The 27,482-nt window shown below is 40.0% G+C and overlaps 1 protein-coding gene across 1 annotated transcript; it reads left to right on the top strand.

The window, feature by feature from the left end:
* The first annotated feature begins 15,047 nt into the window (after positions 1-15,047).
* Positions 15,048-25,281, top strand: FZD9 (frizzled class receptor 9). Its single transcript, XM_089657417.1, has one exon. The coding sequence runs from the start codon at positions 15,786-15,788 to the stop codon at positions 17,547-17,549; it is 1,764 nt and encodes a 587-aa protein (XP_089513543.1). The 5' UTR covers positions 15,048-15,785; the 3' UTR covers positions 17,550-25,281.
* Positions 25,282-27,482: the final 2,201 nt, after the last annotated feature.

The raw sequence follows: 27,482 nt of genomic DNA, 5'->3' as shown, positions 1-27,482 counted from the left end.
TTGTCATGCAACTCTGTGCGACTCCAGTCAAGAAAGGAAAATAATGGTTAGAATTTAATATCGGTTTTCCATAATTTGTTAATTCATGGAACAAATGCAAATAAAAGTTACATCTCAACAACACTTTGAGCAACAAAAGTTCTTTATCAAATAAATTAAACAAAAGTTAGATGTAAACCTTAAAGCTCGGTTCACACTACTACGAATTCCTGGCAACTTGATGCAACTTGAGTACGACTTCGATGCGACTTGATGTGCGACTTTCATGCTATGCAACTTTGCATGGGTAATATTCCTGTAATGTCGGATCCAAATCACATCAATATAGATGAGGATCCAACTTGGAGGTGACCTCCACTAAAATCTGTGGGCACAAGTTGGATAGAAGTCGCCTTGAAGTAGTACAGGAACCTTTTTGTAAAGTCGGAGAGACTTCAGTAGTGCTCATTAGGACAAATCTCATTGACTAACATGAGATTTCACATGTCATGCAACTTGGGGTCTCACAAGTCAGATCCCAGGTCACAGCAGTGTAAACCAAGCCTAACTGAATTACATTTAGTTTACAAAATCTCTGTATATACTTGGCTTTTTAAATCCTTTGTTGTATCTCTCTGCTGGTGATCACCTGCAGTCTCTTTGCAGCCACCACTCTTTGTCTATATGCACTCCAGTTGGCTGAATGGCATTCTCAGAATAGATTTCCAGATAGTGACAACAGAAGATTATGCCTGAAAAAATGCGTGTTGAAAGAGCAACATCTCTGTGTGTTGTGATTGATACGTTTTTGTGGTGCGTTTTTGAACATTAATTAATTTTGTGGGTGTTTTTTTTTTGCCAATAGGAAATTATTGACTTTGATATGACTTTGGATGGGTGCGACTTTGGATGGGTGCAACTTGGAAACAACTTTGGATGGGCATTACCTAGAAGTGACTTTGGATGTTTGCAACTTTGATGCGACTTTGGATGAGTGCGACTTGGATGCGACTTTGGGTGGGTGCGACTTGGATGCGACTTTGGGTGGGTGCGACTTGGATGCGACTTTGGATGGGTGCGACTTGGATGCGACTTTGGGTGGGTGCGACTTGGATGCGACTTGGGATGGGTGCGACTTGGATGCGACTTTGGGTGGGTGCGACTTGGATGTGACTTTGATGCAACTTTGTATAGGTGTGACTTGGATGCGACTTTGATGTGACTTTGGAAGGTTGATATTTTGATGCAACTTTGGATGGGTGCAATTTTGATGTGACTTTGATACCGATTGAGTGTCAGAGATTGTTTGAAGTTGCACTACATGAACAGAACTGCCATACATTCTTATTAGCAAAAAAAAAATTGCATCAAAGTCGTACCCATCCAAAGTTGCATCAAAGTCACACTCATCCAAAGTCACTTTAAAATCGCATCAAATTCAATACTTTTCTACTGGCAAAAAAACCCACAAAACGCATTAAAAAAAGCACTACATGAGTTTCTGCTGTGTGTTCGTTGACGTCTATTGAACCAAAACACACCGAGTTGCATTTAAAAAAGTCTGTGACCCTTTCCAAAAACGCAGCTTCTGAAAAATGCATAGGTGTGAACGTGTCTCATAGGAAACCATGTGAAATGGACTGTAGGACGTTTCGTTTCTGCAAAATGCACTAAAAAACACTAGGTGTGATCCAAGACTGAAGGCCAATGTGACACAACAGGGATACAGTGTTGTCATCCCAAAACAGGAAGTCCTTGAACAAGGACCTCCATGGCAGGATCATTGGTTTTTTTTAATGCTGCAGATATGAATTCCTACAAATTATTTTCTAAATGACATTACCATGTTTAGCTTGTATGGAAATTTAGTTTGTACACAACTTTAAGGACATGTAGCCAGTTAAAGGAAACATGCTGACAGCTGCACTGGACAATTCCTTACCTCTAGAAACTGCATGATTATAATATGCACTTAAACTACACATTTCAGACTAGAATGCCATTGATGAGTTTTGAAAGTGCGAATAACCTGCATATCATTCTGATCCAGGGGGTTCAGTACTCTGCTCCAAAAACCAAGTAACTATATATGTTAGATTTTTTTTTTAAAGGGGGCTTTCTCACTGTAATGAGTACAGCTGCTATAATTAGTAGGGAGACCTGTCAAGTGAGGGATCAAGTTTGTGAAAGGACCAGTATATGGAACAGAAGTTTTAAAAGTGGTCCACACAATAAAACATTTTTTCAAAGTTAGGGGGTGTGTCTCACAAGGCGCTGGTAATTTCTTCCATCAGTCAAGTTGCACATAGTTTTAAATAGAAATGTTAATAGTTTAGATGAAATAAATGTTAGTTTTTCTATCCAGGAAGAGCTAAAATATAGGATATGTTACTACTAAACAAGTTATTTTTAACTAGCGAAGGTCCTTGTCAAATGAAAGTTTGATATTTAAACCCAATGTGTTTTGCTAGGCTCAAGAATAGATTTTTTTTCTTTCAGTTGGCCGCCTTGCGTTCTTGGAGCCTATTTTCAGAATCTCCATACCATTTTCCATTCCTCAGATACCAAGCCTTTAAAAACAGAACTCCAGGGACATGTAGAGCAGTCACCAGAGGGGGCTGCCGTCAAAATCAAAATCACTCGCCTGCATCCTTAAGAGGAGTTTCAGTCAGTTTGTAATAGGTTAAAGGTCAATAGTTACAAATACTGTAGCTACTGACTTTTAATACACCGTGTTCCAAATTATTATGCAAATGCTATTTTTCTCATTTACCTAAATAATTGATGTAAATATCAGTCAGCATAATTCTCATGTTATCAACTATTAAGAGTACAATTTAAATTTTATTGAACAAACCTCCTAATGATAACAGTATTTTTTTTAAACATAAAAAACTTCCAATGCACTGTTCAAAATTATTACGCACAGTAAGTTTCAAAACACTTTATAGATTGTAAAGAACTGAAAATTGTCATTTGTTGTGTTTGCAGCATATTTACTGAAATCAAAAGCTATTTCAAGCAAACTTTTAACAACATTTTAACTTTTTAAACATTTTAACAGGTCACGTTACATTTTAACATAGGACCCCTTATTTGATAGCAGCTTCACAAGTCTTGCATCCATTGAACTTGTGAGTTTTTGGACAGTTTCTGCTTGAATTTGTTTGCAAGATGTCAGAATAGCCTCCCAGAGCTGCTGTTTTGATGTAAACTCCTCCCACCCTCATAGATCTTTTGCTTGAGGATGCTCCAAAGGTTCTCAATAGGATTGAGATCAGGGGAGGATGGAGGCCACACCATGACTTTCTCTCCTTTTATATCCATAACAGCCATTGATGCAGAAGTATTCTTTGCAGCATGAGCTGGTGCATTGTCATGCACGAAGATGATTTTATTATGGAAAGCATAGTTCTTCCTTCTGTACCAGGGAAGAAAGTGGTCAGTCATAAATTCCACATACTTTGCAGAGGTCATCTTTACACCTTCGGGGGGCTCTAAAGGGGCAGACCCGCTCTGTTCCCATGATTCCGGCCCAAAACATGACTCCACCACCGCCTTGCGGACGTCGCAGCCTTGTTGGAACAGGTTGGCCGTCCACCAACCATCCACTACTCTATCCATCTGGACCATCCAGGGTTGCACGGCACTCATCAGTGAACAGGACTGTTTGAAAATTAGTCTTCATGTATTTTTCTGCCCAATGCAGCCGTTTCTGCTTGTGAGCATTGGTTAGTGGTGGCTGAATAGAAGGTTTATGCACAGTTGCAAGACTCTGGAGGACTCTACGCCTTGATGTCCGTGGGACTCTAGATGCACCAGCAGCTTCAAATATCTGTTTGCTGCTATGTAATGGTATTTTAGCAGCTGCTCTCTTGATCCGATGCATGGATCTGGCAGAAATCTTCCTCAATGTGCCTTTATCTGCACGAACCTGTCTGTGCTCTGAATCAGCCACAATAGTGCGATGATCACACTTACGTTTTCGTGAAATATCTAATGTTTTCATACCTTGTCCAAGGCATTAAACTATTTCACTCTTTTCAGCAGCAGAGAGATCCTTTTTCTTCCCCATATTGCTTGAAAATGGCGCTCTGCTTAATAATGTGGAACACCCTCCTTTAGTAGTTTTTCCTTAAATTGGGCTCACCAGCCAATCTAATTATCACAGGTGTCCGAGATTATTTTCAGTGATCAAAAGAGCCCTGACACACAATGCCATCCATGAGTTAAACTGAAAAACAAAATATTTAATCTTTTTGACACTTACATAGAATTTGCATAATAATTTGGAACGCGGTGTAAAAGCACGCTTACCAGTCCAGGCATCCAACACTCGACCCTGGCCAGCCCTTTGATGGTCTTTGGGTCCCCAATGGAAGCATGTTTGCTGTGGGAAGCCAGCTCCCCACTACACATGCGCAAACCACAGAATGGTCCTGCAGCCGCCTGGGACCTGTGAGGTGTCAGAACTAAGTACCTGCTCCCCCCCTCCAAAAAAAAATAAAATAAAACAAACTGCAAATAAGATAGAGGAGAGGGGAGGTGGAAGAAAGGTGGAACTTCTGCTTTAAGCTACCCTCAGATTTCTAGATAGAGCTGGTTTCCAGAGGTAAATATTCTATATTTCTTTTGCACATCTGTGTAGTATATAAATTAAGATCAGAGGGTGTTAATATTGCAGTCTTACCCTGTGTTTTGTTAATTTGCTATCAACAGTCAGGATTGTTTCACCAATAAGTCAAACTGAAGTGGCCTAAGGCAGCACATGGTGGGGGGAAGCACTGAGGCCAGAGCGTCCATGCTGTTACCTCCATCCTTAGTGCATATTTAGTCCTGTGTATGTTTAGCCCCAGACAACCACCTGCATTATAACAGCCAAGGATGCTGTGCAACGTTGCCACCTGCATAATAGCAGCCATTAGTACTGTGTGGCCCAGCTGCTAGTGTTCTAGCAGCCAACAAGACTATGCAGTGCTTTGTTGCTAGCAAGTAGGCAGCCCCTGCCTCATAGTGTCCTTTGTTGCTTGGATGCAGGTGGCCCCTGCCGCACAGAGTCATTGGTTGTTGTGGTGCAGGCGGATAACTGTCTGGCCACTAGTGTCCTAGCAACTGACGAGGATGTGGGGAGCAAAAATGGCTGCCTCAGGTGGTATCTGCTACCAATATGACCTTGCTAACAGTAGCCATCAGAGCACAGAGTGATGGGGCAATTCACTTGCCAGGTAATAAAAAAACTATTCCACTACTTCTTACTGAGATGGGGTCCACTGAGTGGGAATGTCAGGAGGCAATAAAATATATGGCCTTTCGCTGGCTTACACCTTTAACCTCTGGTTACAGTGCCTTGAAAAAGTTTTCATATCCTTTGAAATTTTCCACATTTTGTCATGTCACAATCAAAAACCTAAATGTATTTTATTGGGATTCTGTGTGATAGACCAACACAAAGTGGCACATAATTGTGAAGGGGAAGGAAAATGATAAATGTTTTTCTAAATTTTTTACAAATAAATATCTGAGAAGTGTGGCGTGCATTTGTATTCATCCCCCCTGAGTCAATACTTTGTAGAAGCACATTTTGCTGCAATTACAGCTGCAAGTCTTTTTGGGTATGTCTCTAGCAGCTTCGCACATCTAGAGAGTGAAATTTTTGCCCATTCTTCTTTGCAAAATAGCTCAAGCTCTGTCAGATTGGATGGAGAACGTCTGAACAGCAATTTTCAAGTCTTGTCACAGATTCTCAATTGGATTTAGGTCTGGACTTTGACTGGGCCTTTCTAACACATGGATATGCTTTGATCTAAACCATTCCATTGTAGCTCTGGCTGTATGTTTAGGGTCGTTGTCCTACTGGAAGGTGAACCTCCACCCCAGTCTCAAGTCTTTTGCAGACTCTTAACAGGTTTTCTTCTAAGATTGCCCTGTATTTGGCTCCATCCATCTCCTCATCAACTCTGATCAGCTTTCCTGTCCCTGCTGAAGAAAAGCATCCCCACAACATGATGCTGCCACCACCATGTTTTACGGTGGGGATGGTGTGTTCAGGGTGATGGTGCAGTATTAGTTTTCTGGCACATATTTTAGTCTCATCTGACCAGAGCACCTTTTTCCACATATTTGTGGTGTCCCCCACATCGCTTCTCGCAAACTGCAAATGGGACTTCTTATGGCTTTCTTTCAACAATGGCTTTCTTCTTGCCACTCTTCCATAAAGACCAGATTTGTGGAGTGCACAACTAATTGTTGTCCTGTAGACATATTCTCTCACCTGAGCTGTGGATCTCTGCAGCTCCTCCAGAGTTACCATGCACCTCTTGGCTACTTCTCTGATTAATGCTGTCCTTGCCCAGCCTGTCAGTTTAGGTGGACGGCCATGTCTTGATAGGTTTGCAGTTGTGCCACAATCTTTCCACTTTCATATGATTGGACAGTGCTTTGTGAAATGTTCAAAGCTTGAGATTTTTTTTTATAACCTAACCCTGCTTTAAACTTCTCCAAAACTTTATCCCTGACCTGTCTGGTGTGTTCTTCAGCCTTCATGATGCTGTTTGTTCACTAATGTTCTCTAACAAACTTCTGAGGTCTTCACAGAACAGCTGTTTTTATACCGAGATTAAATTAACCACAGGTGGACTCTATTTACTAATTAGGAGACTTCTGAAGGCAATTGGTTCTACTACATTTTAGTTAGGGGTATCAGAGTAAAGGGGGCTGAATACAAATGCACACCACTCTTTTCAGATATTTATTTGTAAACAATTAAAAAAAACATTTATCATTTTCCTTCCACTTCACAATTAAATGCCACTTTGTGTTGATCTATCACATAAATTCCCAATAAAAAAATACATTTACGTTTTTGGTTGTAACATGACAAAATGTGGAAACTTTAAAGGGGTCTGAATACTTTTTCAAGGCACTGTATATAGTGCACTGAGACTGTGCAGTTAAGCAAAATCTGTGCTTATGAAATGTATCATTTATCTGTTCTGTGAGTGAACATTCCCGTGTAGACTATGACAAGTGTGCTTAGATTTTATTAGCACTGGTGCTTTGCTATAGAATGTATGATCCACTGCTCAAACATACACCAGCTAAGTTGTGGCATGCCCATACCTAAAATAAAGTTTGTGAAATAAAATTTTGTGTAAGCACTCTTATCATTTTAGGTATGCATATAAATGGTATTCATGGCTTACAATAAAGCAGAACAGTTTTTATTAATCTTTAGCAGGCATATAAAACACAAACAGAAAATGTTCATACCATACCCAGGGGCGGACTGACAACTCATGGGGCCCCCGGGCAATAGGGGATCATGGGGCCCCTGTGTCCTTGCCCAAACTCAAAAAAGCCTATGAAAAAGGTACCAGGGGCATCTCATGAGGACCCCTACTGACCCCCGGCCCTCGGGCAGTGCCCGAGTTTCCAAATGGTCAGTCCGCCCCTGACCATACCCACACAAGAATCGCACAGGAACACGCTGTGCATTCCTGTGCAGGCATGGTGCAAACTAGCCCTTACAGATAACAATATGAAGGTGAACTAATACTTACACTCTCCCCACAGTCACCACTGTACTTACCTCTAGGATTGCTAAGTTGGAAGCAACCCCACCGCTGCTCCAGCAGTCCAGGGGCTTGAAATCCCCACTCTTCTAAGTCAGAGATTCCAGGACAAACCAGGTGGATTCTGATGCCGTTGTCCAATCAGAATCCATCTGGTCCCACTTTGAAGCACTAATGGAGAAAAATAGGGATTTCAAATACCTGCTGAAGCAGTTAACCCTTGCAGTGTGGGGCAGCCCCACTGTAACGGAGAATTTTTACTTTCCCTGGAGTTTAGCTTTTACGATTGATATGACCGCCTAAGTTTAGCTACATTTTTTTCGTAGCCACTTCAAAATCTGACCAATTCTGACACTTCTCACATACATGTAAAACCCTGCTTTTTTTGCAAGGAAGGTACTTAGAACACCCAAACATTATATATTTTCTGAAAACAAAGGAGTTGGAGAATAAAATGGCGGTAGTTGCACGATATTTGCGCAGCACTTTCGCAAAAGCATATGCTGATATTAGACACCTGTATTTGGTACTATGTCCTAAGAATTGTTATGCTATGTATACTTGTGCATATGGCAATACAACCTCTTTAACCACTTGCCCTCCAGAGGAGTTACCCCCCTTCCTGACCAGGTCATTTTTTGCGTTACGGTGATACGTTACTTTAACTGACAGTTGCGCGGTCATGCAATGCTGCACCCAAATGAAATTTACGTCCTCTTTTTCCCACAAATTGAGCTTTTTTTGTTGGTAATTGATCGCCTGTGAGTTTTTTATTTTTTGTGCTATAAAAGAAAAAGACCGACAATTTTAAGAAAAAAACAATATTTTTGACTTTTTGCTATTAAACATGTCCAATAAAAAATTTAAAAAAATAAAATTTCATCATTAATTTAGGCCAAAATGTATTCTGCTACATGTCTTTGCTAAAAAAAAAAAATCCCAATACGTGTAAATTAATTGGTTTATGTGAAAGTTATAGCGTTTACAAATGGCGGTATAGATACTGGAATTTTTTTACTAGTAATGGCGGTGATCAGCAACTTATAGCGGGACTGCGGCAGACATTCCTATACTGGAGGGAACTGACTTGGTGTCACTGACATCCCCAGTGACACCAATACAGTGATCAGTGCTAAAAAAAAAAGCACTGCCACTGTACTAATGGCACTGGGCAGGAAGGGATTAACATGAGGGGCGGTCAAAGGGTTAACTCTGTGCAGGGAGTGTTTTATTAGGGGGTGGTGTGTTGGTGCTTCACTGTAAGCACACTGCTCTGGATGGCTGTGTTGTGCACAGCCATCCAGAGCAGTGTGCCCAAGCTGACAGGGAGGAGTACTGTTAGCAAACAAAACAGTCCTCCTCCCTGTTGGAGATGCTCGGTAATCATCAGCCTGGACCCGGTGATTGACAGCCGCGGCCACGAATGGTGGTGTGAGTAGAGTGCGCGCCCCCTACACAGAAATGCAAAATCACGTATATATACATGATTTTGCACACCCGTGCCACCCTGTAGCAATTATTTCTGCTATAGGGCGGTCGGGAAGCGGTTAAAAAAAGACTAGTAAACAAACTGCTGCAACTAGAAGTGATGAAATCCTTGTTGCTTTCAGTTTTATACAACATATAGATCATCAAGGCATGGAAGTTCCTACTTCATCTCTATAGCCAGCTGGCACGACCGCCAGCAGTGGCCCTTGGGCTTCCCAGTGGGACAGGAAGGAGAGTCTGGAAGCAGGGGGTTCCTTTCCTCCACTTTTAAAATTGATTGAGCAGAAAAGGGAATCGGCACCTGTAAAGAATGATAGCTGGATGACGGCTACAGATGCAGCCATTATCCAGATATCATCACCACTTCCCAAGGACATGCGTGTGTGCATGGAACAGCATGTAGTGATGAAGTTTCTTGTGAATGAAGGCATAAAACTCGCTACAAAAGACTTCAAGCTCAGTACAGTGATGAGATGCTCAGCCGCAGTAAGACATATGAATGGTGTAAACATTTCAAAGATCTTCATACGTCCGTCAGTGACGATCCCAGCCGTGGTGGTTCCCAGGCCACAGCAGTCATTCCTGTGAGCATTCAGCGCATGGAACGCCTGATCCTGGATAATCAACACATAACCTGACGTGAAATTGCACAAGGGGCAAAACCTTCTGTGGAAATAGTGAACACAATGAGGACGAAGTGAAGCAGGCTGTCCTAGGATAATTCAGGCATACTGACAAAGCTTTCCATGAATTAGTTAAACACTGGAATAAGTGAAGCAGGGGAGTATTTAGAAAAATAAATGCAGTTTCCACTCCGTGAAATTTGTTCTTTTATTATACAATCTGAAAAGTCCCAGTTTGACTTGAACGACTGTTGGTGCCAGACGGGCTGGTCTGAGTATTTCATAAATTGCTGATCTACTGGGATTTTCACACACAACCATCTCTAGGGAGAGAAAATATCCAGTGAGTGGCAGTTGTGTGGATGAAAATGCCTTGATGTAAGAGCTCAGAGGAGAATGGGCAGACTGGTTTGAGATGACAGAAAGGCAACAGTAACTCATGTCAATATGGACCAAAATCTCTGAAGAATGTTTCCAACACCTTGTTGAATCTGTACCATGAAGAATTAAGGCAGTTCTGAAGGCAAATGGGGATCCAACCTGCAAGGTGTACCTTATAATGTGGTCAATGAGTGTAAATGAACAACAGACACAAAGTGGTTAAAGAAGATCCGCACAAGGGACAGTACCTACATTTAATGCAGTGTCCCTTGTATTGTGTTAGCTGTCATAGTCAAAATACTAAGTTATTCCCGTACTGCAGGAGTTAATACGAGAGCTGGCTTGCCACAGGCACTCATCAAGGGTGCCATCTGTGCCCACCCTTTCCAACCCCCTCCCCAATTCAAGCTGCATTAACCACCTCCCGGTGGCCGTGCTGGTTCGGATGGCCATTTATAAATGGCCTCCCCACACCCTGCTTGTGCGTGCTCCCTGGGAGCGCGCAGCACCGCGATCCGGTGCCCGCTGTGTCCTCCGGACACAGTGGAACACCGATTGTCAGACGGAACCTCTGTACGATGTCCCAATCATGTGATCGCTGATTGGCCAATCAGTGATAACATGCAGAGTAGTAAGCAAGATGTCATTGCTTACTACGTGTGAAATCAGTGAATGATCACAGAGGTCACATGGTACAAGGCTATTCACAACAGCCTTGTACCATGTGACAAGCTGTGACCAATCACAGCTCACTCAACAGTTCTCAATGGCTGCAAGAATGCAGCTAGAGAGAAGGAGAAATGATTGTTTTTACATCCTTTATGGGTATAAAAGCAATCAGTGAAAAAAAAAAATCTTCATCACCCCCCACAAGTAGTACAGTGTCACCATGGTGACATTGTACTGCTAGGGTGACAGTATGTAAAAAAAAAATTAATTAAAAAATAATATTAAAAAAATAAAAAATAGTAAAAAAAAATGTTTAAAAATTATAATTTTTGGTTATAAACTAATTTGGGTTATTATTTTTTTTACTAAAAATATAACAGAATAAATTTTGGCCAAGATTTATGATGAAATACTATTTATTTGCAAAATTTTATAAGAAAAACACTTTTATTCTAAATTTTTGGACTTTTTAATTTACATAGCAAAAATTAATTAAAATCCCAGCGGTGAATAAATACCACCAAAATAAAGCTTTATCTGTCTCAAAAAACTGTTAAAAAATTCATATGGGTACAGTGTTGCATGACCACGCAATTGTCATTCAAAGTGTGATATCACTGAAAGCTGAAAATTGGCATGGACAGGAAGGGGGTAAAAGTGTCCGGACTGGAAGTGGTTAAAGCTTCTTTGAATGAAAAATGATCTATTAATAGAGGAGGTGTACTTTTCATTCATTTCCTGTCCTCCATTCATAGATCACTTTTCATTTACTGTTCATTATATGCCTAAACTGTTCCACCGTAAACTCTGCTTTGTACGGTATTTGCTTCAGACTGCTACTCTCAACACCTTGCTGAGCATTATACAGTATATTCCACAGTGCTGCTCTTTGCTGAACACTGCTCCATACGGCTCCTTTCTGTACACTGCACTGTGCACTATATGCTTCAAGCTGCTACACTCTTAACAACATGTTGTACATCATATGCCTAAAATTGCTCCATTTTGAACACTGTGCTGTATATTATATTCTTTAAACTGGCCCACTGTAAACATTGTGCTGTACATTATATTCTTCAATATAAACACAGTGCTGTATATTACATACTCAGTTTCATTTTGAACACTGTGCTGTACATTATATGCCCCAAACTGATCCACTCTGAACAACATGCTTTACATTATATGCACTATACTGCTCCACTTTGAACACTGCACCGTATCTGATATATTCCAAACGTTTCTACTCTAAATACTGTGCTATATATTATATACTCAAAGGTCTCCATTTTGAACACTGTTCTATACATGAAATGCTCCAAGCTGCTCCACTCTGATCATTGTGCTGTCCATTATATACTCATAACAGTTCCACTTTACACATTGTGCTGTACATTATATGTTTCAAATTGATCCACTCTGAACAAAATGCTGTACATTATATGCACCAAACTTCCACTTTAAACACTGCACTGTACCCTATACACTATAAGGCACTTCGCTCTGAACACTGTGCTATACATTATATGCTCCACTCTATAAACACTCTGCTTCCTGTTAACACTCTGCTGTACAATATATACTCCAAACTGCTCATTGTATACACTCTGCTGTACAATTTTATTCCAAACCACTCCCTGTTTAAAACTATGGCTGTACTATATATACTCCAAACTGCTCCCTGTATACACTCTGCTGTACAATAAATACTCCAAACTACTCCCTACATGCACTGTGCTGTACAGTATATAATCCAAGCTGATCCCTGTATACACTCTGCTGTAAAATATAAACTACAAACTACTCCCTGTTTACACTCTCCTGTACAATATATGCTCCATATTGCTCCCTGTATACACTCTGCTATACAATGTATACTCCATATTGCTCCCTGTATATAGCAAAATTAGCGAAGCGCTGCTGTATATCTCTCAGATAAGTAAGAAGAAATAACTTAAATAATGTAACATAACCAGAAACTCAAAGTAAGCCATAAAACAAGAATCACTACAACATTGCTTAAAAATCAGTGCAAATATAGTTTCAGAAAACAGTGTACTATTGTCCTAATACTAATATATAAAATAATACAATAGTATGCTGTTTTTTAAAACATTATTTGCTCTGATTTTTAGGCAATGTTGTAGTGATTCTTGTCATCATTTTATGGTTTACTTTGAGTGTATGATTATGTTACACAATTTATTTTTTTTTGTACTTTACTGAGATATATACAGCAGGATTTCAATATCTTTACTTTGCACTATTTAGTTGTTTGGGAACATGCTTAAGTGATAGCTGCAGCTGAACACTTGTACACATATTTATTTAAAGTGACAGCACAATAGTACATTTTTGTTTTATTTATTGGTACTCATATATATACTCTGCTGTACAATATATACTCTGCACTGCTTCCTTATACACTCTGCTGTAAAATATATTCTTCAAACTACTGCTGTATACACTCTGATGTACAATATATACTCTGCACTGCTTCCTTTTACAATCTGCTGTACAATATATACTCCAAACTACTCTCTGTAAACATTCTGATGTACAACATATACTCCATATTTCTTCCTCGATACCCTCTGCTGTAAAATATATACTCTAAACTACTCTCTGTAAACACTCTAATGTACAATATATACTCCATATTGCTTCCTTTTAGACTCTGCTGTAAAATATATACTGCAAACTACTGTCTGTATACACTCTACTGTAGAATATATAGCCCACACTACTCTCTGTATACACTCTGATGTACAATATATACTCCATATTGCTTCCTTTTAGACTCTGCTGTAAAATATATACTGCAAACTACTGTCTGTATACACTCTACTGTAGAATATATAGCCCACACTACTCTCTGTATACACTCTGATGTACAATATATACTCCATATTGCTTCCTTTTACACTCTGCTGTACAATATATACTCCAAACTACTGTCTGTATACACTCTGATGTACAATATATACTCCATATTGCTTCATCTATACCCTCTGCTGTAAAATATATACTTCAAACTACTCTCTGTATACTCTCTGATGCACAAAATATACTTCATATTGCTTCCTCTATATCTTCTGCTGTACAATACATACTCTAAACTATTCTCTGTATACAATCTGATGTACAATATATACTCCATATTGCTTCCTTTTACACTCTGCTGTACAATATATACTACAAACTACTCTCTGTATACACTCTGCTGTACAATATATACTTCAAACTACTCTCTGTATACAGTCTGATACACATTATATACTCTATATTGCTTCCTCTATATACCCTCTGCTGTACAATATATACTCCAAGGTACTCTCTGTATACACTCTGATGTACAATATATACTCCATATTTCTTCCTTTTACACTCTGCTGTACAATATCTACTTCAAACTACTCTCTGTATACACTCTGTTGTACACTATATACTACATAGTGTTCCCGTGTACAATATATACCCTGTTATCACTAGTATGTGTATGTATGAATGCATGTTAGGGATCTTAGATTGTACGCTCCTTGAGGGTTAGGAACTGATGTGAATGTACAATTTATATACGTAAAGTGCTGTGTAAATTGGCGGCTCTTAATAAGTACCTATGATAATAATCACCTATTAATCCCCCACTGAGTCATCAACACAGGATCATGATCAGAGTTCCTCCACTATTGATGGCTCTATATCCCGTATGTCATAGAAATGTCTATATGGCACTGAGCCTGTAAGCCACACATGACTGCAGTAGAAATGTGTGCCTGTGGAAGTGTACAGAGAAGTGTGTGTCTTTGTATTAGATTCCCCTGCTGCCAGAAATTTAAATGTTTAATAAAATAAATGCTGTGCAGAGGTTCCAGTGAAGCACAAAACATGACTTGTTCAGAGCAGGAGAGAAACAGTCAGCTTCTTATTCCATGCGGTTTAGAACTGTAACCCAAGATTTTCCCTTCTGCTTTTTCAAATCAACAAGGTTTGTGTGTAATTTCCCCCCAGCCCCCTCCTCTGTACAGATATGCAGATTATATATAGAGAGGGATATGTGTGTGTATATATATGTGTGTGTATATATATATATATATCTATCTTGCTTGCTGAAGCAGCAGAAAGCCCGGCTTTGTTATGGCTGCCAACAGGGGGTGACATGACTTGGAAAATATTATTCTAGCAATTTTGCAAATTGCCATTCACTTTGTTTAATGAGGGAACTGTTTCTTTAACCAGGCCATGCCCCTTTGACAGATGTGGGTGGGGTTGGGAGCCTAGCCACACCCCAGTTGTGATTTCTCTGCTGAGAAATCCATAGCACGCTTAGTGTCAGCAGTAGCCAGAGCTCCCAGCAACAGCTGGCATCCCCTCCCCAGCATGCAGGCTGGGCGGGATCTGTCTGCAAAACCTCTCTGTCCTTAACCCTGTGTGCCCTCTCCATATTAACACGCTGCCTTTCATCTTTTCCATTTGCACTCCTAAGCATTTGTTTTCATGCCCTGTAAGCGTGTGTCGTACGCTGTCACAGACTCTCTCAGTCTTGCATTGTTTCACAACAGTGGCAGCATGGGAGGAGGAAAGCTGCACTTGTGCTAAATAGCTCACTGAAGACCACCACCTTCTGGAATAGACAGCCTGACTACAGCTGGGTAGAAGGCAGCAAGGCAGATCTGCCAACCTGTGGACAGGACAAGCCAGAACTGACATGCCATTCTGCAAAGGGCATCGTGTTTTTCCTGTGGATTGTAACATGAGTCTTCAAATTGGATCCTGATCCAGAATTCTTCAACATTCCCAAATGATTGGATTCTATGCCCTGTGCTTGCGGCAAGTATTGGCCATCGTGCTTGGAAGGACTGCTACAAAAAAAGGGTCATTTGTGTCCTCTGTGACCCAGTTGTAAGGCTGGAAAACTGATCCTACACGCCGTTGTACTGGAATGCATTGTGTCCTGCTTAAAACAGACAGCTGGATATAAGTCGTGTATGTGTGCGTATGTCTGCTCCAGCTCTCTTCTTGTCCTCACAGTTGTTGCCTTGTAGCCTGTGCTTAAGTTTGACTTGCCCTGAGGATGTCTCGCTTAGGCTGCCTTGTAACCCTTACCTGTCTGTGGCAGATGCTGCTAATGACCCTTGCTCTGGAGATGGGTTTATATGATGTGGAGAGGGGAAGAAATGCAAAATGTGAACTTATTCAGATCCCTATGTGTCAAGGCATTGGATACAACATGACTAGGATGCCCAACTATGTTGGCCATGAGTCTCAAGCAGAGGCAGCGGTAAAGTTACAGGAGTTTGCCCCGCTGGTGGAGTATGGCTGTCATGTTCACCTCCGCTTCTTCCTCTGCTCTCTTTATGCACCGATGTGCACTGAGCAGGTGTCCACTTCAATTCCTGCATGCAAACCCATGTGTGAATCTGCTCGTCTCAAGTGTGTCCCCATAATGGAGCAGTTTAGATTTGGCTGGCCTGATTCTTTGGACTGTGATCGTCTGCCCAGTAAAAATGACCCAAATGCGCTATGCATGGAGGCTCCTGAGAATGCCACAAATGGAGATCCTGTAACCAATGGACATGGCATGCTTCCTGTTGCTCCACGGCCTCCACGTCCATCAGGTGCAGAAATTAGTATACCCGGCCGCTGCCCAAATCCTGACAAATTTTTATATGTGGAGAGGAGCGGAGTTTGCGCCCCAAGGTGCTCCCCAGGGGTGGATGTCTATTGGTCTTCAAGTGATAAAGACTTTGCCTTAGTGTGGATGGCAGCCTGGTCTGGCCTTTGCTTCATCTCCACTGCCTTCACTGTATTGACTTTTTTATTACACCCTCAGAGATTCCAGTATCCTGAGAGACCAATTATTTTTCTCAGCATGTGTTACAATGTATACTGTACTGCATTTCTCATCCGAGCTGCAGCTGGAGCGCCCAGCATAGCTTGTGACCGGGAAGGTGGTGCCCCCTACTTGATCCGAGAAGGCCTGGAGAGCAGTGGTTGCACCCTTGTCTTTCTTATATTGTACTACTTTGGCATGGCCAGTTCACTGTGGTGGGTGGTATTAACTCTCACTTGGTTCCTGGCAGCGAGCAAGAAGTGGGGTCATGAGGCCATTGAGTCCCACGGAAGCTACTTTCACCTGGCTGCCTGGGGTATTCCAGCAGTGAAGACTATTATTATACTCACAATGCGAAAAGTAGGGGGAGACGAGCTCACTGGACTTTGCTATGTTGGAGGCTCGGATCCCAGTGCCCTAACTGGATTTGTTCTTGTGCCCCTTTCCTGCTACTTAGTGACCGGCACATCGTTTTTACTAACTGGCTTTGTAGCACTCTTCCACATCCGTCGTGTAATGAAAACCGGGGGAACCAATACAGAGAAATTGGAGAAGCTCATGGTTAAGATTGGTGTGTTCTCTATACTATATACTGTCCCAGCAACATGCATCATTGTCTGCTGCTTTTATGAAAGACTTAATTTGGCTCACTGGGAAGCCAGAGCTCGAGAAGAGCCCTGCAGGACAGCAGCTGGAAGTGGCAGACCAGATTGCACCTTGCCTACCTCCATACCTAGTGTAGCAGTTTTTATGCTCAAGATTTTTATGTCTCTAGCAATGGGCATAACAAGTGGTGTGTGGGTATGGAGTTCAAAGACATTACAAGCCTGGCAAGGAATTCTGTGCCAACGCCGGCTCGGGGTTGTGGGCACAAGGACTCGAGGGAAGCCTCAAAGCGGAGGAGGTATTCCCTGTAGCTTGAGCAGCTGCCCCTACAAACCCCCTCCCCTCTCTCTACAAGTGGCTAAAACAGACCTCTTCATGGACTGTCCAACACACGTGTGAAACACAAAATAATAGCTAATGAGTGTTTTCATGCCAAACTTGTAACTAGAAAGTATATTTATATCTGTGGGAAACCACAGTTTAACTGTTTGCTACAGAAACAATACAAAAGCCCTGTCAGTGGAATGTGAGAATCCTGTAAGGTTTTTTTTTCTCAGAGTGTGGATTAAGTGCATATAAATGGAATATGGTAAGGACAAGTGATACCTTGCCTGCAGAATAATTAATAAGATGGATAATATATTTTGATGCTACCCAAAAGGAAACTTGTTCATGTCCCAGTTCTAGAGACATTACTGAAATGTTCCATATCAAAGACCCCTTTTTTGGCTGCTTTTATCTGAACACTAAGTCTATAAACATCTGTTTTCAAAGCTCAAATCCTGCTCTTCAAGCACAAAAGCAGAAATGACCCAATTTGGTGCCTATGTGACTGATCCAGTCCCGTCATCTTCAAGGAACTTACCTCCCAGCTAATGTTACACCTTGTAGTGCTAGCTGTATTACAGTGATTGTCACTGTTTCTGCAACAGATGCAGCTACGTAAGGCCATCCTTCATTCTGTGGATGAGTACTTTTACAGAATGCTGTAAACAACATTGTAAACCTTAAACTGCTCAGGGCCCTTTGCTACCAAAATAATGTAACCCTGATTTAAGCAGAATAGTACTGAACATTCATGTTCCGAGTTTTCTATTTGGAAGGAAATGCATTTTAGAAGTGCATATTTTAAATATAAGGGAATATATTTTCTTACACGATAGAAGTGCAATACGGTGGTTGGTTGGGTTTATTTTGGGGTTAATTACTGATGGTGAAGTATTTAAGTTCAGGACTGCTTGCTAGTTTTTGAGAATTTAAACTCCAAATGTTTCAAGCTTAATTGGAAAGAACCATTTTAGTCATTCAGATGTAGTTTGTGGAGGTATGATTTCATGTACAGCTTATTCAGAATTAGAAATACAATTATTTATTACAGAATAAGTCTGGTGCAAGCCTGTTACCTTCTCTGCCAATTGGGTTAAAGGGAAATAAGAAAAATATTATTATTCAAAATTCTCAAGTCTGTTTAACTGGGCTATGCTTATTAATTTAGTCATTTATTCACCTGATACAATACTACAAAACATAAAATCACTATGTTGGTATTCCACACATTATTAGTACTTCACAAAACTTTGACATTCTTTTTTTGGTAAATCAAGGAGGTCTCTTGGTCTCTCTAGTTTTGGAACAAACAAATGCTGACTGGGAGGGCTTGAGAAATTTGTAGCTCCATGACAGCTGGGGACCCGCAAGTTGCCTAAATTTGTACTAAGTAACAGGATTTGACAGAAGGGTCATGCTAGATATTAGGATGTCTTTTTATTGCACCATAAGGCTTGACATCTGTTAAAGATAGTTTCATTATTAACAATTGCATGGTCTTGACAGTGTTTGCTGCTGAAACCTGTTCTTGAGACATTGTGGTTTGACGTTAAACATTTAACTTGTTCACGTTCATAAAAGAAAATGTTCTAAAACCCGTGACTCATGAAAGTGACCACTGACATTTATGTACTATATTCTGCAAAGGTATTTCCAAAGTTTGCTGTGAAGTTTTTCTAATAAGCCAAAATATACAAACCCATAGCAGCTGTTAACGGAGCAGATAGTGCTATCAGCTGCAACTTCTCAAAGCTGATTTCTGATTGGTTGGGCATGTGCACATCATTGTCCTTTACTTTCTATTTACCCTTATAATGTCACAAAATAAATGTAAAATGCATACAAACTGGATGGCTTATTAGTAATTGTTCTTGATGTCCTGTTATTAATACGGACCTAATACTGGACATAAAGTTCAGACATAGGGGTTGATTTACTAACACTGGAGAGTGCAAAATCTGGTGAGCTGTGCACGGCAGCCAATCAGCTTCTAACTTCAGCTTGTTCAATTAAGCGTTGACCAAAAAATACTGGAAGATGATTGGTTTCTATGCAGCGCTTCACCAGATTTTGCACTCTCCAGTTTTAGTAAATCAGCCTCTACAGGGTTTTGCTTTACAAAGAACATTTCTGTACAGTAAGTATTAGCAGCCAATCAGAAATCAGTTTGGGGCAGTCTAAATACATTAAAATGCTCAAAGCAGACTGCTGATTGGATTCTGCGGGTTACAACAGTATCTCTTAATGCACTGTAGGCTTCTTATCAAAGTGTCACTACTAAGAACAAGAATTTTTCCACAGTTACCAAAGATTTTGACTGTCCGCTCAAAGCTGTCATTTTTGGCAGTGTTGAAACCAACAGGTGGGTGGGCAAAAATACAAAAATAACCATAGTTCCTGGTACTTTTTACCTTAATATGTTAATATTTGAGGACCCAGCTATGTTATCAAATATGTCCCATAAAATAGCAAAGCTACATGTGAGATATATTTTTGAAGTGCCTCCTAATGTGTACAGTATGTGTGTGTGTGTGTATATATATATATATATATATATATACACTGTGTATATACATATACAGACACAGTGTACAGATACATATATTGCACTTGTCTATAGGCATGCAGCATTTTGTTCAAAGCACTCCCTATCAGCCACGTGCACCAACTTTAAAAGCATTTAGATAATTCATTATAAAACATCAGACTTGCATACTTCTTTTGACACAAAAATGTCCCGCGCAGCCTTTCATCATGGATTGCTTGTTACATCTAGCTCCACAGTGTGCATAGTTCAGAACGAGAGCACAGATTAGTTGAGAGATGACTCATATATGCTGTGATGTGTAGTGATTGAAGTGATGATCGCTAGGTGGTTTTCAAGAATATAAAATGTATGTAATTTAAAGGTTTATATGACTTTTATATGAGATTGTGAGAATATTTATGAAAACAGACGCATTGAAAAAGATCCAAAAAATAATCACAATTATAATGTTAGCTACTGTTTGCTAAACTGCACTAGTAATAAAAAAAATAGGATCTTTTTGGCTGCTGTGCTGTCATAAATATTCTCTAGTGTGTTTACAGGTGGAGGGAAAACAGTGTTTTGAATGAAGTGTAGCCCACCACTTTAATATACAATAATCAATAGGTGTGCAGTACTAGGAAATGTTAGCGTACAAATCTACAAATCTCATATATTCTTTTTCTTAATAAGTATCTTGTTTAAAAGTTTCAGCTGCAGGAAAATACCTATTTACACTATAATGGAAGGAAGGAGCTGATTAGCTCTGATTCCTCTGGTGGCTTCAAAACAGGTTCCAAATAGAAGATCAGCAGGGTCCCAGGAGGTGGGGAGTCAGGATAGTGCCATTGGGGGTATTACACCAACACTGAAGAGATTTTCCTACATGTGTCTTTAAATAAGCTTCTGTAACTCGCTTGAACATAAATACAGAGAGAGGGAGGCCAGCAGTGTGGGCCAGGCTCTGCTGCATTGTATAGAGCCAGCAACATAACATTGGGATCTTACTAACAGGTGGAGAGAGCAGGGTGCAGACCTCATCAGTGCTGTGAAGCTCCTCCATTTCCAAGGAGCAGACTGGAGGTGGATCCTTGACCATGTTTTACTGCTTAATTGTAGTGGATAACATAGAGGTCAGTGACCTGTCTATACTGTGTGGCAGTGGTGCCTAGGTTACAAGGCTAGCTGAATCACAAATCCTTGGATAGGTAAGCCAGCTAACACATTTATTTAGGTGGTTTGCCGGGTGTTCTAATGTAAATGGTGTACTTAAGCCTCTAGGTGGTATATATCAATCTGTAAGATAAATAAATATACATATATTAAATTGCCTCCCAGTCCTGAAGATGAATTGGTTTAGGTCAATGAAAAATAACAATGAATATCCCTTAATATAAAACTTCCCTTTATATAGTGCTATGTGTAATTTCATAAAAATGCAACTATTATTAGTGTTTTAAAGATATCTCCTGATGTGAAATTCAAATCATTCATATTTTTATATTTTCACTATCATACAATGACTGCATGTGGTTTGTAATGGGGGCCATCAGTAAATGAAAGAACCCCTGTGCCCTCAGCATATTATAGAGAGGCATTTTGTGAGCTAAATTGGTATTCATAAGGTTTTATTTTAAGCTATATTCAGTTCTTGCTATCAGAACATTTAGATACCTTGGATATGTGCTATTTTCTGCCAAACAGGAGCCAGTGAACTAGGACATAGCAGGATTTGCCAAGCTAGTGGAGCAACAACTAAATTACTGTCCTAGCTGCTGTTGCAGAGTCTGTTTACACCCGCCTGCATATGATCTGATCATATCCACTAAAAACAGATTGGATGACAGTCGGATGTAAATGGACAGGCGGTCTGTTTACATCCAACCACCCATAGAGGACAGCGGGCTGTGTCCGTGTCCACTCTGCATAAACGGAGTTGACACAAACCTGTCGTTCGCCGGCTTAGCGTGGATCAGCGGAGAGATTACCCGCTGAGCAGGCAGATTCGCTGGCGGAGTCTGTCGGCGTATAAGGGTTCTCACTCTTTTGAATAAGACATACACGGATCAACCATAACATTATAACCCCTGACAGGTAAAGTGAATAACACTGATTATCTCATGACAATGGCATCTGAAAGTGGGTAGGATATATTAGGCAGCAAGTGAACATGTTGTCCATGAAGTTTATGTGTTGTAAGCAGAAAAATGAACAAATGTAAGGATTTCAGCGACTTTAACTTGGAAAAAGTCGCTCAGATTGCTTAAAAAGTTAATGGTGGTTCCAATAGAAAGGTGTCAGAACACATAGTGTATCACAGTTTGTTGCATAGTGCAGATCGGTTAGTGTGCCCATGTCGACAGTTAAAATCACCTACAATGAGCACAGAATTGGACCAGGTAGAAAAGGAAGAAGGTGTCTTTAAGGTGTGGACTTCACCTCCAAATTCTCAAGATCTCAATCTATTTGAGCATTTATGGGATGTTCTGGAAAAATAAGCCCAATGCATGGAGGACCCACCTTGTGACTTACAGGACTTAAGCTACTGACAGCTTGGTGCCAGGTACCACAGCATACCTTTAGAGGTCTGGTGGAGTCCATGCCTGGACAGGTCAGGCCTGTTTTGTCAACAAAAGGAGGATCTACTCAATATTAGGTGGGTGGTCATAATGGCATGGCTGATCGGTGTATGTAAGCATCCAATGCACCCACAATTAATGGGTAATATTTGAGCCATTATCATCCTTGACTTGAGGGCAGTTTGTTCGGAAATGTGCACACTACAGAACAAATACTCCTGCTTAATAAGTACACCAATTCTCAAGTAACTTTTCATAGATTTTCTATTTACCCATTTCCAATCACTACCTACGGTATATGATATTTGAACATAAGAATTCATAGGCAGGTACTTACTTATGCCATTTAAAGTGTACCTGTTACCACTTTACAAGGGAAAAATGTATGTGTGTTAGCAAAAACTCGAGCTGAGAGAGGGGCTGCCATTGCCTATATCCTTTGGAGATTTCTAGTAACATGACTGTATTGCTAATTCACTAACTTGATTACTTTGTGAGTCACAAGTATGCAAATCAGAAATTCCAGCTTTAGTTGACGCATGCGTGTCCCAAGACAGCAACTCATTCTGCAATCACACAGCCAGGAAGCTATCGTTTTCAGCAGTGGCAGCCTGCATCTTTCTCTTAGAACAGGTTCATATAGATCATGTGCAGCAAAATATATACTGTATGTTATAAGAACAACATCTTAACACAAAGCTGTTATATGTTTGGAATTTGGTGAAAAAAGTTAATCAATGAATAATGCAAACAATGAATTCTAGAGCCCTAACCCTTAGGAGCCAATCAGCAGTGATATTTTATTATTCACATTGTGGTAATCCTGGCATGTCAAACTGGTGTCTTTGGGGACTTTAAAAAATAGCCCTTACCCAGTTTGATAGCTGATAAAGGTTCCATTTATGTCATTTTATTATTTGACATATAGACTAGTTGCTCGTACACCTGCATACAGATCTGCCAGAATGTTCTACTTCTCAGGCTGCCTGATCTACAGCAAAATTGGCCATCCAAGGTGACCAGACCTGAAAGACGAGACCAGGCCTGTAGTCCTAGGTAGGTGCCAACTGTCCATATTAAGAGACTAAGAATCTCATTATTTGACAGCTGCTTTCCCAACTCTGGAATGTTTGCATCTTCCATCATATCAAAAAAATTACAATGGGGTGGAAAAGGCTCTTTAAACTCACACCGGACAATTATAAGCAGAGCTGGTCTCAAACGATTCTTCTAAACAAGTGTATAGTGTCTTTGGCAAAATGAGCCTATTCCTTCAGTGAATTGTATTACTCAGTTTGGCAGTTTCATTTACCTGGTCTTATGAAAGTTGAGATGTTGGATTCCATCACTGACCAGCTTATTTCACAGAGCTATTTCCACTACTTTATTACATGAGCTTGTCAGTAGCATGGGCCTATATTTAGTTGCGGTTTTGAGGTGAAAACTGTTATTGTGTAAAAAGAAAATGTGACAATTAAAGATGAAGTTATAGAATGCCCAGGGGCATAAAAAGGAATTTATGGGTATCTTTATATGAACTATATGCATGTGGCATGTAAAACAGTGTTCATTTATTATAGAATTCTTTGGCAGTACACTTCATTCATGCCAAGTGAGTTTCTAGTAACACAGTTGCCTGACTTTTCAAGTTAGCAAGGAGATAATGGAGTAGTCATAGAATTTTAGCAGCTATTTCCTTTATAATTGTGCCCAACAGCATTAGTAGTTTTTCTGCCCTTAGTGACTGAAACACATCCACACTTGGTAACTATAGCAGGAGTCAATGTTATGCAATTTGGAAGGATGCACCGTTCTGAAAGGGCAGGCTTTCAAAAAATGTCATACTGTCAGCAATATATAAGAAGAAAAATAAGACAGTTTATGGATTTTTGGCAGTCTGGTAATTTTATAGGCTACAGATGAAGTTAGTTGTTCTTGGAATGCCAAAGTTTGCCAGCTATTAACTTATTAAACACTGCGACGGCACATTTCCTTTCTATGACAAATGCAATATAGAACAATGTTTTATCAGGTATAGCTGTGCAGCTTGTCAGGTAAAGGTCTGGAGTGCCATTTTGTGGACAAGAGCAATAATTTAGCAGTCAGAGCCATCACTGAGATCTCATGCACCAATTGTGCCATGAATGGCAAGCAAAGTCAGAGGCTGGTTTGGTTGAGAGCACCAAATGTTTTCTTTCACTGGGGCAGAAATACTGGAGCAACTTAAAATGGAACATATGGGGAACTGTTGTCCAAGGCAATCAGATTCAATTCTCGTTTCCTTTTTGTAAATAATTGAAAGATCAAGCCTGAATGATTTACTGTAGGCAACAGCTCCAGTTTTTTTTTTTGTTTTGTTTTGGTAAAACAGTCCCATCAGTAGTCATTTTGTGACATGATAAATGTCACAAAGGAGCAGTGGTTTACTGGGTACTAAAAAGCACAGAGAAACCTTATTCTCCAGATGTCTTTCGGGGAAAGGGGTGACAAGACATGCCGCGGCTCTCTCACACAGATCTATATATATATAAAAATAAATATATATATATTTTTGGATTTGCATTATAAAAATTGGTACAAGTTTTCTAAAGTACAGAATATATTAGTAATATTGAGAATGATAATTTAATGTTGTAATTTATTCTTCAACTGTCAGAGTTTTGATTTGATGGTTTAATAAACTGGCTTTTGTGTGATATATTTTGTACATTGTGTGTGATTCCATTAACAAACTTTAAAGGGGAACATCACTCTCTCGATCAACATTGACTATTTTTAATCCTTCTGCTGCTAGCATTAGTAACTAGGTGGGGAAGTGTATCATATTTACTTGTCTTAAACATTTTTCTTACATTTCTTCAGACACTTCCAGGTTTCCATGCCTAGGCAAATTATGTCATACATCCCAGGAGTCTTTAGGAGGGGCATTTTCAGCTAAGTACACCCTCCTACCTGCATGCCTGAGCTAAAGGCAGATGGATTCCAGGAAGTAAATGCTACATGAATCATTTGCCCTTACTCAAGATGGCCTTAGCTAGAAATGCTAGGGGGTGTTTTTCAATATGATTTCTCAACAAAATAAAACATGGATGAATGGGTGAGTTTGCTCAGACTTTGCTTTTGCTGCATCTTATCTGTTTTTTTTTTTTCCCGTCCCCTACATCTCTTCCAACATTCTGCTAAATCTTTGTTTCAGTGCTGCTTAGACCTGAAGAAGGGTACATTCCCCGAAAGCTTGTCCTCAAAATTGTATGTTAGTGCAAATAAAAAAAGTATCACGGACAGTACTCAATTGTTCCTGTCTCTGAATTTAAAAAATGAATTAAACAGTGTTTTTGGTTTGTGCTGCTCAGATGCTGTGTAATTCCGTTTAAGCATAGATTTCTCAAGCTGTTTTTGTACATTTTACATTTTTCTTTTCAGTTCTTAGCACAGTAGAGCATTTTTGATAACACAAGCAATTATTTTAATGTCTTTTCATTTCATCACATATCCCAAAAATAAAGAGTGTCCTTTATTTCAGTATAATGGGCAAAGCTATGAAAATAGTTCATCATTTTGCTCATGTTGGCCAAAGTACTTCCAGAAGCCCTGACGTATGTAGTAGAGATAAAGCTTAAAGTGTTACTAAACCCACAACAGTGAAATCAGTCTGTATATGCAGTAAAGCATGTTTGTTATACTCACTGTGGAACCTGAGGGGTTAATCATCTGCATTGTGTAAATAAACTGTTTGATCCTGACTTCTCTGATCCTCCACTTCTTCCAGTGTCCCCCTCTTATCTCCTGAAAAGACATGTTTGGAGACACTTTGCACATGCTCAGTTTGGTGTGGAGAGCTAGACAGGTTTTTTTTTTCTATGGAGAGTGCATGTGATCAGCACAGGGTCAATCAGCACTGTCCAGACAGAGGTCAGGGGTTCTGCATCCTCCTAGAGCAAAATGAAAACTCCTCCTACAAGCTTTAACCAGTGCTCGACTGGACACTGATAGAAGTCACAAGACTGCTCTAACTGCTGATGAGAAAAAGTATTTAGCAGTTTATGTTTACTAAAATAATTACACTTCCATGTTCTGTGTACTGTGGGAGACCAGATATAGTGAATGCAGGGTCCTGGGTTTAGGAACACTTTAATCTACTGCAATGTATTCCAAACAGCATAGAGCTGTTTCAGTCTTTTTGGCCAGAACCAATTCAATGTATTGAAACCATGTCTTCTACATTATGTTGTCAAGGGATAAAAAGAACTAAAAGTCTTCCACTGAACCATTGTGTAGCTAATGTGAGAATAATTCTCTTATTTTTGGGATATATGATCTAATAATCATACCTTCTTACAGAAGAAGACTCTACCGTGCAATGCAATGGTTTGGTTTCTACAACTATAGGCAAAAGTTTGGTTTCTACAACTATAGGCAAAAGTTTTTTTTACCCATTTTGGATAGAGCAAGGGAGGGATTCAGCCACATAAAGTTTTTTTTTTGCCATCTGTGTCCCATTCTGGAGATTTCCCTTCACTTCCTGTCCCATAGCCAAACCGGAAATGGCAGGAAGTCTGTGCAAATTAAGGGAATTCTTTGGGTCACCACAACTAGGATCCCATTGGAAGATTTCCCCTCTATTACTTTTCTGGGGATAACCCACAATTTCAGATTTTCTTTTACTTTCAATGATAACAGTAAACAAGACAAATAGAGAGGGTGAATCTGCCTAATAGAGATACACAAAAAATGACAGGAGGCTCTAATCCTTCTCCACTCTATCCATACTTAAAAAAAAAAAGTTTAACCTATAGCTATACTTTAATTTGACCACCACATCTAAGGACTGCTAAGGGTGCAATATATTAAATGTTACTTTTTGGGCTTAGATACACTTTATGTGATTCGATTACAATG

Source organism: Staurois parvus, unplaced genomic scaffold (genome assembly GCF_062004578.1).
Source record: "Staurois parvus isolate SC_StPar_1 unplaced genomic scaffold, SC_StPar_1.0 ptg000029l, whole genome shotgun sequence".
NCBI lineage: Eukaryota > Metazoa > Chordata > Amphibia > Anura > Ranidae > Staurois > Staurois parvus.
This window is presented reverse-complemented; position numbering and strand designations above follow the sequence as displayed.